This window comes from Mirounga angustirostris, unplaced genomic scaffold, assembly GCF_029215605.1.
Source record: "Mirounga angustirostris isolate CCGP_5_RB_7025 unplaced genomic scaffold, mMirAng1.0.hap1 SCAF_10, whole genome shotgun sequence".
Lineage (NCBI taxonomy): Eukaryota > Metazoa > Chordata > Mammalia > Carnivora > Phocidae > Mirounga > Mirounga angustirostris.
In genome coordinates this window covers 58,222,281-58,236,988 of record NW_026991718.1, presented here as the reverse complement: position 1 = coordinate 58,236,988, position 14,708 = coordinate 58,222,281, and the positions used below count along the sequence as shown (strand labels likewise).

At 35.3% G+C, this 14,708-nt stretch overlaps 1 protein-coding gene across 9 annotated transcripts in view; it reads left to right on the top strand.

Annotated features, from left to right (window-relative positions):
• Positions 1 to 14,708, top strand: part of EHBP1 (EH domain binding protein 1) — a 445,131-nt gene that overhangs the window by 216,171 nt on the left and 214,252 nt on the right. For all 9 annotated transcript variants that reach the window (XM_045884913.2, XM_064572453.1, XM_054509849.2 and 6 more), the window contains 2 exons: positions 10,096 to 10,277; positions 12,799 to 12,938. In XM_045884913.2, coding sequence (XP_045740869.1) covers positions 10,096 to 10,277; positions 12,799 to 12,938 — 322 coding nt within the window. The remainder of the gene's footprint in view (positions 1 to 10,095; positions 10,278 to 12,798; positions 12,939 to 14,708) is intronic.

Sequence of the window (14,708 nt, the reverse complement as noted above, 5' to 3'; positions counted from 1 at the left end):
GAAAAGCAAAAGGTCACAAATAACCAAAGATACTCCTGAATAAGAAAATAAGGAGAAGAATTAAATCTAAGATAAAACATGATAGTTGAGGCAATATTGCCTTGTTGTGAGGTTGGGACAATTGGCTAGTCATACAGAATTAGAGAGCACAGAAACAGACCTGTATATGCAAACCAGATTTTTGGTAGAGTGGGCATTGCAGATAGAGGAGAGGAGGGATATATGTGGAGTATTTAATAAATAGTGCTATGACAGTTAATTACCCATAATTTTTTTAAAGAATGAAATTGGATCCCTATCTCAAAAATTACACAAAAATTCACTATAGGTGGCAATGACTCTTAAATATGTAAAGCAGAGGTTTGAAAGTTTTTAGTTTAAAAGCAATGCGGGAGAGTAGTCTTATGACCTCAAGGTTAGGAAGATTTTCTGAAACAAAATGTAAAAGCACAAACCATAAAGGAAAAGGTTGACTTCACATTAAAATTAAGAAATTGGGCTCATTCAAAAGATTTCATAGAAAATACAAGCCAAAAATTGGAAGATGTTTGTAACACATATAAATAACAATGGATTCAGTACCAGAATGCATATAATTAGTCAGTAATGAAAAGATAACCAGCACAAACTCAAAATGGATTAAGGACCTAAGTGAGACCTGAAACCGTAAAAATTCTAGAGGAGAGCACAGGCAGTAATTTCTCTGACACTGGTCGTAGCAGCATCTTTCTAGATATGTTTCCTGAGGCAAGTGAAACAAAAGCAAAAACAAACTATTAGGACTACATAAAAATAAAAAGCTTTGCATAGCAAAGGAAACAACCAACAAAACTGAAAGACAGCCTACTGACTGGGAGAAGATATTTGCAAATGATATATCTGATAAAGGGTTAAGTTTATAAGGAACTTATAACAACTCAATACACATACACAAAAATAATCCAGTTAAAAATGGGCAGAAGAGGGGGGTGGGAGGGATGGGGTGGCTCCATGATAGACGTTGGGGAGGATCTGTGCTATGGTGAGCGCTGTGAATTGTGCAAGACTGTTGAATCACAGACCTGTACCTCTGAAACAAATAATACATTGTATGTTTAAAAAAAAAAAAGATAGTAGGAAGGGTAAAATGAAGGGGGGGAAATCAGAGGGGGAGACGAACCATGAGAGACTATGGACTCTGAGAAACAAACTGAGGGTTCTAGAGGGGAGAGGGTGGGGGGATGGGTTAGCCTGGGGATGGGTATTAAAGAGGGCACGTATTGAATGGAGTACTGGGTGTTATATGCAAACAATGAATCATGGAACACTACATCAAAAACTAATGATGTAATGTATGGTGATTAACATAACATAAAATTTAAAAAATAGGCAGAAGAAAAAAATCTTTTTAAATGGGCAGAGGACATGAACAGACATTTCTTCAAAGAAAACATCCAGATGGCCAACAGACTCATAAAAAGACTCTCAATATCACTCATCATCAGGGAAATGCAAATCAAAACCCCAGTGAGATTATACCCTCACACTGTCAGAATGGCTAAAATCAAAAACACAAGACACAAGTGTTGGTGTGGATGTATAGAATGGGGAACACTCTTGCACAGTTGGTAGGAATGCAAACTAGTGCAGCCACTGTGGAAGACTCTGTGGACGTTCCTCAAAAAATAGAAAATAGAACCACCCTGTGATCTAGTAATTTGCACTACTGATATTTACCCAAAAAATACAAAAACACTAATTCAAAGGGATATATGCACCCCTATGTTTATTGCAGCATTATTTACAATAGACAAATTAATGGAAGCAGCCCAAGTGTCCATCAGTAGATGAATGGGTAAAGAAGAGGTGTTATACTGTTGGTGGGAATGCAAGCTGGTGCAGCCACTCTGGAAAACAGTATGGAGGTTCCTCAAAAAGTTGAAAATAGAGCTACCATATGATCCAGCAATTGCACTACTGGGTATTTACCCCAAAGATACAAAAGTAGGGATCCGAAAGGGTATGTGCACCCCGATGTTTATAGCAGCAATGTCCACAATAGCCAAACTGTGGAAAGAGCCAAGATATCCATCGACAGATGAATGGATAAAGAAGATGTGGTATATATATACAATGGAATATTATGCAGCCATCAAAAGGAATGAGATCTTGCCATTTGCAACGACATGGATGGAACTGGAGGGTATTATGTTGAGCGAAATAAATCAAACAGAAAGATATGTATCATATGACCTCACTGATATGAGGAATTCTTAATCGCAGGAAACAAACTGAGGGTTGCTGGAGTGGGGGGTGGGGTGGGAGGGATGGGGGGACTGGGTGATAGACACTGGGGAGGGTATGTGCTCTGGTCAGCGCTGTGAATTGTGCAAGACTGTTGAATCTCAGATCTGTACCTCTGAAACAAATAATGCAATATATGTTAAGAAAAAAAAAAGAAGAAGAAGGTAGCAGGAGGGGAAGAATGAAGGGGGGGAAATTGGAGGGGTAGACGAACCATGAGAGACGATGGACTCTGAAAAACAAACTGAGGGTTCTAGAGGGGAGGGGGGTGGGAGGATGGGTTAGCCTGGTGATGGGTATTGAGGAGGGCATGTTCTGCATGGAGCATTGGTGTTATGCACAAACAATGAATCGTGGAGCACTACATCTAAAACTAATGATGTAATGTATGGGGATTAACATAACAAAAAAATTAAAAAAAAAGAAGAGGTATTATATATATATATGGAATGGAATATTAATTAGCCATAAGAAAGAGTGAAATCTTGCCACTTACAACAACGTGGATGGATCTAGAGGGTATAATGCTAAGCAAAATAAGCCAGTCTGAGAAAGACAAATACCATATGATTCATGAGGAATTTCAGAAACAAAATAAATGAACAAAGGAAAAAAAGGAGACAAACCAAAAAACAGACTTGTTTTTAAAAAAGATTTTATTTATCTGAGAGAGAGAGCATGAGGGGGGTGGGGGGTAGGGGGAGAGGGAAAAGCAGGCTCCCTGCTCAGCAGGTAGCCCTCGAGAGGCTCAATCCCAGGACTCTGGGATCATGACCTGAGCCTAAAGTAGACACTTAACCTACTGAGCCACCCAGGTGCCCCCAAACAGACTCTTAACTATAAAGAACAAATAGATGGTTATCATCATAGGTGAGGTGGGCAGGGGGATAGGTGAAATAAATGAAGGGAATTAAGAGTACACTTATCTTAAAAAAAAAAAGGTACACTTATCTTGATGAGCACTGAGTAATATATGGAACTGTTGAATCACTATATTGTATACCTGAAACTAATACAACTCTGTATGTTAACTACACCAGAATTTTAAAAGACCCCCAAAACCAGAAGAACATAATATCAGAATAAATGCAAGTTTTTCAGTTTCATGAAAAAAAAGAAAAAAAAAAAAAACCAGCAGTAGGAAAAACTACAAAAGATTTCACAAAATAGGAAACACATGGCCAATAAGCTATGAAAAGATAATCAATGCCATTAATAATCATGGAAGTGCAATTAAGGTGTAATGAGTAATATTTAATAATCTCAGATTGGCAAAATGAAAAAGAAAATACTAAGTGTTGGTTAATGTGGAACAAGGGAAACACTTAGGGAGTGTAAATTAATATAGCTACTTCAGATTACAATTTAACATTTTCTGGTTAAATTGAACATATACATACCCTATGACTAACAATTCCCATTCTAGAAATATGTCCTAGGTAAATTATTATATATGTGTACAAGATATAGATATAAGAATATTGATACCAGCTTTGTTAATAATTCCAAGTAGATAAATAAACCTGTAAACAACTGTGTCTATTGACAGTTAAAATAGGTAGATTGTAGCATTTTCATATAATGGAAAACTAGGAGCAGTGAAATTTAATGAATTGCAGCTGTACCTATAAGTATAGATGAATATCAAGAACTTGATGTTGAACATAAACAATTCACAAAACTGTTAATGTTATTTCGTTGTGCAAAGTTAAGAAACAGGTAGAACTAGACAATATATTCTTTTTTGACTTTTTATTGTGATAAAAATATAACAAAATTTACCATTTTAAACACTTTTAAGTGTACAGTTCAGTGGCATTAAGTACACTCATAATGTTGTAACCTTCACCACTGTTTTAAGAAGGTTTTCATCATCCAAAATAGAAATTCTGTACCTATTAAACAATAACTCTTTGTGTTCCCTTCCCCCACGCCTGGTAATCTCTGTTCTACTTTCTGTCTTTATAAATTTGCCTATTCTTCATATAAGTGGAATCATATAATATCTGACCTTTTTTGTCTGGCTTATTTCATTTAGCGTGATGTCCTGAAGTTTCATCCATGATGCATCATCACCTGTCAGAATTTCATTCCCTTTAAGGCTAATACTCTGTTGTACAGATATGCCACATCTTGTTTATTCATTCATCAGCAACATGTTCTTTAGGGATGATACATAAGTAGTACTCTTTTTTGGAAAAGAGGAGAGAAGGAGTAATCCAAAATTCAGGGTGCTAGTCACTTCTGGAGGAGGGAAGGGGAAGGAGGCAATTCAAGAGGGGACATGAGGATTTTAAGGTACTGGTAGTGTTCTGTTTCTTTAGCTAGATGGTGGTATAGAATGTTCATTTTATTGGTCATTAAATAATACATGTTTTTTACTTTAATATGTATAATGTATTTCACAATTTAAAAAAATCAACTGATAATGCTGTTAAGTTTAATTTTCAGTGTTATAAAAGATTTAATAATTAAAGTATTAGTGCATGACATAATCTTTTTAGAACATTTTGTGTAATAAAACTCTGAAAAATAGTAAAATCTAAGTAATGCGCCCCCACCCCCCCCGGTCCTCATATTTGGAAGAAATAGTTCAATTTCTAGCTTGTGATTTATTTTATGTGACATTTTAATAGGTAGAGGAAGTCAGTAAAAAAAATTTTTTTTAAAGATTTTATTTATTTATTTGACAGAGAGAGAGCACAAGCAGGGGGAGCAGCAGGCAGAGGGAGAAGCAGACTCCCTGTTGATCAGGGAGCCTGATGCAGGGCTAGATCCCAGGACCCTGAGATCATGACCTGAGCCGAAGGCAGATGCTTAACTGACTGAGCCATCCAGGTGTCCTGTCAGTCAAATATTTTAATCAGAGAGGTATTATATTAGTTGTATTTATTTTGGGTTCCATAATAAATGAAACGTCTTACTATGAGCTATTCTGTAAGAAGACCCTAACTTGAATAATTTGGACAAAAGCTATTCTCTTCAACTTCTTGTAATATGAAAAAAAAAAAAAGAATACCCCATTTAACTAAATTGCTTGCTACCATTATGTTTTATATCAGGTAGTTAGCTTTGGTTGGGGGAATGGGGAAGTGGCAACATTGGCTACATGCTTTTTTGGTAAAATCTGTAATGTTTAAAAATATAAAGAAGCCCTGAATCTCACAAAAATGTATTTATTTATTTTATAATCAGTTCATTCTTTACTAATAAAGTGATTATAATTTTTTTCTCTTTTATGCTATACAGTGAAAACATTTATTCACCTATTGCTTGTATTGTTATCACCTGAATAGCAATGAGGGAACATTAAAGTGGAGAATTTTTTTAGGTCTGGTAAGAATGTAGGGGTCCCAGGCATGAATTTTAGTAACATAATTGCATTACTCTAAAGTAAACATCCTGGGGGCGCCTGGGTGGCTCAGTCGGTTGGGTGACTGCCTTCAGCTCTGGTCATGATCCCGGGGTCCTGGGATTGAGTCCCACGTCGGGCTCCTTGTTCAGTGGGAGCCTGCTTCACCCTCTCCCTCTGCCTGCCACTCGCCCCCTGCTTGTACTCTCTCTCTCTCTCAAACAAATAAATAAAATCTTAAAAAAAAAATAAACATCCTCACTGAGTTACATGCTTATTTATATTTCTGATTTCAAGATTGGTGATCCTGGATGGACTATTTATAATATTAATGTAATAAACCAGGTTAATTGGTCAACAAATATTCACAATAAATACTATTTATTAAGCACCTAGTATTTGCTAAAAACCCTACTAGATGTTTCAGTATATCATTGCAAGAATTTCTCTAGGACATATTTCTAGGATGGAAGTTATTACTGAGTTGTAAGATAATGCATGTGTTCCACTTTACAAAGTAATGTCAACTTACTTTACAAAGTGGCTGTATCTATTGAAGCTCCCTCCTGCAGTGTAAGAAAGTTTGCATTGTCCCTCTTTTTTATCAACACTTGGTATTGTCCAAACTTTAAAAATATTTGCCAAGATGATATTGTGAAAATGAGGCTCAGATACGTGAAGAAATAGGCCAAAGTTTAGTGAATAAATGCTGGTGTGACGTTCAGATGCTGGTTTGCCTGATTACAACTACAACAGGCTGGATTTCAAAGAAATGGAAATATAAAGGCTAAGTTTTATTTTTTAAGATTTTATTTATTTATTTGAGAGAGAGAGAGTAAGAGAGAGAGCGCGTGCACACGCACCGGTTGGGGGAGGGGCAGAGGGAGAGGGAACACCGGGCTTGAACCCAGGGTCCTAGGATCATGACCTAAGCCAAAGGCAGACAGATGCTTAAATGACTGAGCCACCCAGACACCGCAGCCAAGTCTTTTTTATTACAGAAGAGTACTTAGGAAAAATGAGAGTGAGATTTCTTAAGTAAAATGATTGTATTATGTAAGAACTTCCTTAGGGGAAGTATTTCTGAAAGTGTGATTTTAGATTAACTGGATTAGAATCACCTGGTAGTAGTGGTGTGGGTGTGGGTGGGGCGGGATGGGAGTAGAGAAGAGAGGTACTTACTATTTTTAGAAATGCAGCCGATTCCTGAGCCCATCTCTGGTTTTACTAATTTAAGATCTCTGGGGGTGGGATCCAGTTATCTAGATTGTCTAAAGCTCTCCTAGTTTTTTGTTTTTTAGTAAACACTAAAATTTAAGAACTTCAGCTTTAGGAGTTTTGAAGTAATTCCTCAAATACTGTCAGATTCACATACAAACATGTATAAACGTAGGCCCAGAGACAGAAACTTAGTCTTACATATATGTGAACGCTCACTTCTTACTGACTTTTGTCATCTAACTTTCTTTCTCTCAGAGTTCCTTTACTATTTTTTTTTCTTATTTCTGTCCTTTCGTCCACCTTGCATATGACATGAAATAACATTAGGACTCTGGCAGCACTAAGAGTAATTCTCTCTAAACTCTTTCTGCCTGGCTGGCCCCTACTCCTTTCTGGAAGGATGATAGGATGCAAAAGACATGTTCATCTCAAAACTGCAATCACTTACTTCATTCCTCTTTATAGAACTGTTGATAGCAATGATATCAATTTTGGGTGGGTAAAGATTTAAACTCGGTTGTAAAAAGTGAAGATTCATGGAGGTGGGGTTAGAGCTGTGAAAGATCCTTATATTTTTCTCATTACTGTTCTTTTTAACTATCTTTTCTATGATACAGCTAATTTTAAAGAGGAAAACAATATGTGAGCTTGGTGAAGACTTACTAGAAATACCATTCAGACTTCTTTTCCCAGCAGACTCTAGCGAGATACTGTGTTAATAATAGGAATGGATATTGTAGACTCAAAAGAGCTCTGTTCTGTTCACCTGTCCAGACCTTACAAAGGGCTATTTTCATTGTTGCTGAGCAAGTAAATACTTAATTCAGTGGTACAGCTAATTAAGTTTAGAATTCAGTAGCCTTTATTTTCTGTCGTTTCAGAGACGCTGATTTACCAAAAACTTAAAACTCCTTGAGTTCAGCAAAAAACCTTTTCTACACAGTTTTTTTTAATTATATTATGTTAGTCACCATACATTACATCATTAGTTTTTGATGTCGTGTTCCATGATTCATTGTTTGTCTATAAAGTTTTTATCTAAAAAATGAATTTGAAGGGGCGCCTGGGTGGCTCAGATGGTTAAGGTCTGCCTTCAGCTCAGGTCGTGCAAGCCCCACGTTGGGCTCCTAGCTCAGCAGGGAGTCTGCTTCTCCCTCTGCCTTTCTCCCCTGCTTATGCTCTGTCTGTCTGTCTGTCTCTCAAATGAATAAATAAAATCTTAAAAAAATAAAAAATAAAAAATGAATTTGAATGTTAATCATCAAAACTCTAGATTTTGTAGGAATTATCCTTAAATTGGGCTTTCAAAATTATGCTCATTTCCAAGTTATCTTAATTTTTATAGTTTATTTGCTTATAAAATTAAATAATTATTACTAAAGGATCAGTGTCATACTTTGTGAAACAGATTTGTTTAACAAAATCTGAAAATAATATGTGGTTGTTTGTATGTCATGCTTCCAAAACAGAGGCTTTAAATCCTATAAGTTGTTAGCTATTCTAAAGGTACAATAAGAGATTATTGTTCATATCAGTGTAATAAATTGATACTACCTGATCATACTTTTTCATTTTGCACATTGTCAGAACCTTAGACCTTAATCTTATTTTTTGATTGACAGTAGCGACCAGGGAAAGAACACATGTATTGTTTGGGATAGTCACATATGTTCAACTCAATTCAGTTGAGGGTATTTGCATATTCTTAAGTATTTCTTCTGAGAGGGCTTAAATCCTTCTCAAGTGCTTGATGCATTTTTGAAATTCATTCATAAGGTATCTACATGCACTAATAGTTCTGTATAATATTGCTGTGCATAATCTGACAGATAAGGCCACATTTTAAAACAAGGTATTCTTTAGGGATGCTACATTACATTTTTACTTGTCCTGCTGGCAGAAATGTCAGTTTTTTCTAAAAGGCTGGTTTAATGTTTTGATTAAATTAGTGATCTTTATTTTAGGCAGGTTTGTCAATCATAAGACAAAGTAAAGATTTATTAAATAATAATTCAAAGGTTAATGGTAGTTTTTCCTGCCTTGGTTGGAAAATTGAATAATTTTATAGAAAACCATTGTAGAGCTTAAATGGATTTCTGATTAGTCTCCTTATTTTATACGGAAGGTTAGTGAGGCTCAAGTTTACTTACTCAAGGTCACACAGCTTGAAAATTAGGCCTTATTTTAGATCTGAACTCCCAGACCAGTAGATCCTAAGGAATGCTGGTATATGACTTCTGGTTTACATCAGTGATGGCATATGACCTCTCATTTACATTATTTACAAATTATCTTCATCTAAAATGTCCCCTTGCCATTAGAACACATAGTCAGGGATTATGTCTTAATCGTCATCATATCTCTCCTGAATCAACAACGTGTCTTATACATAGTTAATGCCTAAGCATTATTTTGCTGTTTTGTTTTCATTGTTCTTCTAGGCTATTATTCTGTAAAGAATAATTTTGAAACGAGATAGCTTATTACTAGAATGTTAAGTACCCTTGATAGCTAATAGGTTTCATTTTGTATTCATTTCTGGGGAATTGGTAATAGCTGTGTGGAGGATTTTGAGACCTGCTAGAGTCAGTTGGCAGTGTCTGCCACAGACATGGCCTCAGAGAAACCAGCGGTTTCTTCCTTGATGAATGTGACCTGAGGGGAAGGAAACAGAACTGTAGAGTGGAGTGATCAGAAAAGCCCCTGGGAAGAAATAAGGCTCAAATTAGGGGATAAATAGAACTCAGATCCTGTAGGTAAAAATGAGGTTAGAATGCCATAGAGGCTGGGAATTCCATAAAAAATTGGAAGCATTCAAAAAGGAGAAATATCATTAGGTTACATTAAATAGAATGAAAGGAAGGAGAACAGTTGTTGAGTACTTTTGATGCCTATCTCTGTGCTAGATCCTCTTTTTAGAGGAACTCTGGACACTTTCTGTCCTAGTTTGCATTCCTTGCTTTTTCTTTCCTGAGATATTTAGGGTTGTTTTAGTTTATCTTTATTTCTGCCTGGGCCAGCTCTCTCCAGTTTTTAAAGATACAAAAGTTCTATCTTATTTAAAGATATAAAAGTTGTAATATAACTCCATCACAATTTTATTTCAATATTGTGTTATAGGAATTCATTAGGGAAGGAAATTTCAACGGTTATTTAATCATGTTATTAAAATGCTATTTTGAAATACTTGGCTGTAAAATAAAGAACCCCAAAATTCCGAATTATTTTTTATCTTCCAGGAATCCCCTTCCGGTCGAAGGAAAGCTCTTGCTACTAGCAGCATCAACATGAAACAGTATGCAAGCCCTATGCCAACGCAGACTGACGTCAAGTTGAAATTCAAGCCATTGTCTAAAAAAGTTGTATCTGCCACCCTCCAGTTTTCATTATCTTGCATTTTCCTTCGGGAAGGAAAAGCCACGTAAGTTTCTTTTGTCAAGAAGACAAGCTGCTCCTGAGTGTATTTTAAAACTGTATGTCAACAGCTTTTGACTCAGTAGACGGGCAACAGTGGGGAATATCCTACTGCATACCAGTCATTCTCGCCATTCTTTGCTTCAGAGGCTGAGTTAAGTGAACTCCTTGTTATTTATAGTCTCTTGACTCTAGAGAATGAACAGTAATATAAAAGTGACTATAGCAAGTTCCAAATTTTAAATTGTATGTTATAGGGTATCATACGTGATTGTTTTGTATTTCATTGTCTTCATTGTAAGTAATTGTACTCTGAAGTACAGACAGTTAATTTGTAGAGCTGTTCGATGAAGCTGAGATGGAAGAGTAACGCAAAATGAAAATTTTAGGACAAGAGGAATAAAAGAACTAAAGGAACTTTCCCCAATTCATGTTCTTTGGCCCAGCCTTCTAAAAATTATAGAGCAGAGTACAATTGGCTATAATTATTCATTTCAAAAATCACTTCTTAAGCACTGAACAGGGGTTGCAAGAAGGTAGTTCCTGCACCAGTTTTGGTCTCCTGAGGGTAAACACACCTGGAACAGGAAAAAAAGTAACATGCACTATGGTTGTTGCATACAGTCAAGTCAAGCATGAGTGCATGTTGGGGGTATAATGAAAGGGTTAGTGCCTGCTTGGAGAAGATCAGGAAGGCAAGAAATGGAAAGTCTAAGCTTAGACTTAAAAGGTGAGAGGAAGAAGCTAGCTATGAACATTTCAATCCAATCTAAATCACAGATGTAAATGTATTTGAGCCAGTGGAATGTGTTTACTATAATTGACCATGTTCACTTAACTGATTAGACTGGCTTCTGTGCATCAGTCAAAATGAGATTTGGCACTCATCTACAGGGCAGCAAATGACTTGATAGATAACGGTAAGCCTCATCTCTGGAAAGTTGGCTTTTGAGTGAGTATAGTAACAGAGAGACAGTACAGAATGGAAGCAATCAGTCTTTCATCTCAGCACCTTAAATTTTAGTCTTAAATACTGAGAAATTAAAAATAAAGACCTTACCCTGAAGTTAAAGCCAAAATGAAAGGAAAGGAAACACAGGAAGAAGAGAGAAAACAAAATCAGAGAAGATCCTTTGTGGACTCCTTTCCACTGGGCAGCGTCTGTAAGTGAATCAGCACCATCCACGGGAGAATCTGGGTGAGAGGAATTCAGTTGAACCAAATGTCTCAATTCCAGTGGAAAATTCTCTCAAAACACCCTAAACTCCCTCTCTACCTCCACACGCCTTGCTTCCTAAACTTTGACAGAGAAAATTGTTCAAGGCCAAAATCCAAAATATGAGGAAATTAAAGAAGTAAAATTAAGCAAGTTAACATTTCAAGAATAATGCTGTATCTTGAAATTATCCCCCATTGGTAGGTGAGCAATTTGTAAGGCATTCCTATAAGGTAATACAACTTTTTTTGTTTATGCAGACTTTGTGTCACTACATTTATTTTTAAAAGGGGAAATGATTTGGTTAACTCTAAACTTACGTGAGAGAAAATTCAAAAGCCTGTTTAGTCTGCAAAGTTGTACTATATTTAGGAGATAAGTGAATATTAATGAACATTTCTTTACAAAAGAGTTTTCTTGTTGTTTTTTATTTTATTGTGGTAAGAACATGAGAAATGGCATCTTAATTTGGCTTTCTGAATTTTAAGGAAGTATATCAGATTGAAATTTCGTTTGTATATAATATATTAGAAATGTGTTTTATTCACTGTAGTTTATTTGAAATTTAAGGTGAAAATAATAGATAGAGAAGACTTAAATTATTTGATGTGTAGAATACTTAAAATATATTTAAAATACTTCAAAATAAAGACATTTTTACATTTTATCAAATATATGGTATTTAACTTATAATTAACCCAGGTCATTTTTCATCTTGTAATTTTTAAAAATGCTGACTTGAAGGTGTTTTTTTCTGTTGCAGTAGTTCCTTAACTTTTGGGGAGTTATGGCCCCTTTGAGAAAAATGCACATTTAAACAAGATTTAAATATAATTTACAGGGGTTTACCATTTCTTTTTCTTCCTCTTCACCAAACCAAAAGGGTTCATGGATTTCAGATTAAGAATTTCTATTCTAATTTATTTTGAAAGTTTGAACTTTTAAAGTCTAGATCTCAATGATTTGCAAACTGTCTCACTGTTTTATGAAACAAGTTTTTATTTCCAAGTTTAATGATTAGGAAACCACACTTTAATCCTATGAAGAAAATTTTAGTCTTCCACAGATCTGCAGCACAGAGTTAAACTAACTCTTAACAAGTTAGTTTTTAATCCAGTTTGCTTTTTACTATTTAAATATACCATTTAAAAATTAATGAATAGGAGTATTTAGATTTTTCAGTAGTCTTGGGCAACTGTTTAAAAAGGCTCATTAACATATAGAAAGAAGGAATATATTATTATTTTCTTAAGCAGTCTTTTCTCAATGTCATTTCATGAGCTGTGTATTAAATTTTAAATCATTCATGTAGGGATGAAGACATGCAAAGTTTGGCTAGTTTGATGAGTATGAAGCAGGCTGACATTGGCAATTTAGATGACTTTGAAGAAGATAATGAAGAAGATGATGAGAACCGAGTGAACCAAGAGGAAAAGGCAGCAAAGATTACAGGTTGGTTTTATTAGCACTAAGCTAGAAGTTTATCTTTTTTTTTTTTTTTTTTTGCAAAGTTGAAAACTCATTCTATCTATAAGATAACCCATCCCCCGCCCCCCTCCCCTCTAGAACCCTCAGTTTGTTTCTCAGAGTCCATAGTCTCTCATGGTTTGTTTTCCCCTCAGATTCCCGCCCCCACCACTTCATTTTTCCCTTCCTACTATCCTCTTTTTTTTTTTTTAACATATAATGTATTATTTGTTTTAGAGGTACAGGTCTGTGATTCAACGGTCTTACACAATTCACAGAACTCACCATAGTCCATACCCTTCACAATGTCTATCACCCAGCCACCCCATCCCTCCCTCCCCCCACCACTCCAGCAACCCTCAGTTTGTTTCCTGAGATTAAGAATTCCTCATATCATATGAGATCATATGATACATGTCTTTCTCTGATTGACTTACTCGCTTAGCATAGTACCCTCTAGTTCCATCCATGTCGTGGCAAATGACAAGATTTTGGGGTTTTTTTGATGGCTGCATAATATTCCATTGTGTGTGTTTGTGTGTGTATATATATATACACACATACACCACATCTTCTTTATCCATTCATCTGCTGATGGACATCTTGGCTCGAATTTCCATAGTTTGGCTATTGTGGACATTGCTGCTATAAACATTGGGGTGCATGTACCCCTTCGGATCACTACATTTATTCTTATTCTTTTTGTATAGTTCATCTGTGAAAGAGAATTTCAATGCTAAATTCCTTGGTGCATAAAAATTAATTTTCTAATAGTTTCATTATGGATTGTAATTTGATCATTTTGCCCCATTTAATGCCTCTTGCCCAGAAATTTTGCCTGATGCTAATATTTGTAAGTCATGCTTTTTTTATATTTGTATTTTCCTGCTGTATTTATCACTTTCTTTTTATTTTACTGCATTAAGTACTTCTCTTATAAACAGTATTTGGTTTATCTGTCTTTATATTCTTTGCCCTTAATACCTTAATAGTTATATTTTTTGATAACTGCATACTTAATTTCACTTACATTACTTTATTTATACTTTTATTTGGGAATTTTCATATTATTTTTTTCCCATCCACCCCTTAAATTTTGCCATTCTCAAATGTCCTTTATTTAAGCATTTTTTAATAGAGTAATTTGGAAGTTATACATTCTGTTTTCATTTTAGTATACTAGCCTCTAAGATAAATAAGCCAGATGAATAAATAAATGAACCTATATTTCTCTACTAACATTAAAAATAAAACAGGGGTACCTAGCTGGCTCATTTAGTAGAGCGTGTTACTCTTGATCTCGGGGTTATGAGTTCGAGCCCCATGTTGCATGTAGAGATTACTTAAAAATAAAGTCTTTAAAAAATAAATAAATGAATGAAACAGAATGTGTTGACTTACCTCTTGTAAGATGAGAGATTCAATATTATTTTCTCTTTATTTAAACCCCTCCCTCTAGCCTTTCCTGGCTATTATTTTTATTTCAATAATATTTTGGGGTTTTTTTTTAGTAATATATGCAGACATCTGTATTATGTTTACAACTGATGTCAGCAACAACTATAAAATACTTTTGAAAAATGCCATGTCTTACCTATCTTTGAGTTCTTTGTTTTATTTGGCTAGCTGAAGTACTTCAGGAAGGATAAGTTAGTAACCTTCCTCTACCACCGCCAGTGACTTTTTACCTATCTTCCAAATTTTAATTTTATTGACACATACTCTTGGAAACCTTTCATGCCCACTTAAGCTTGA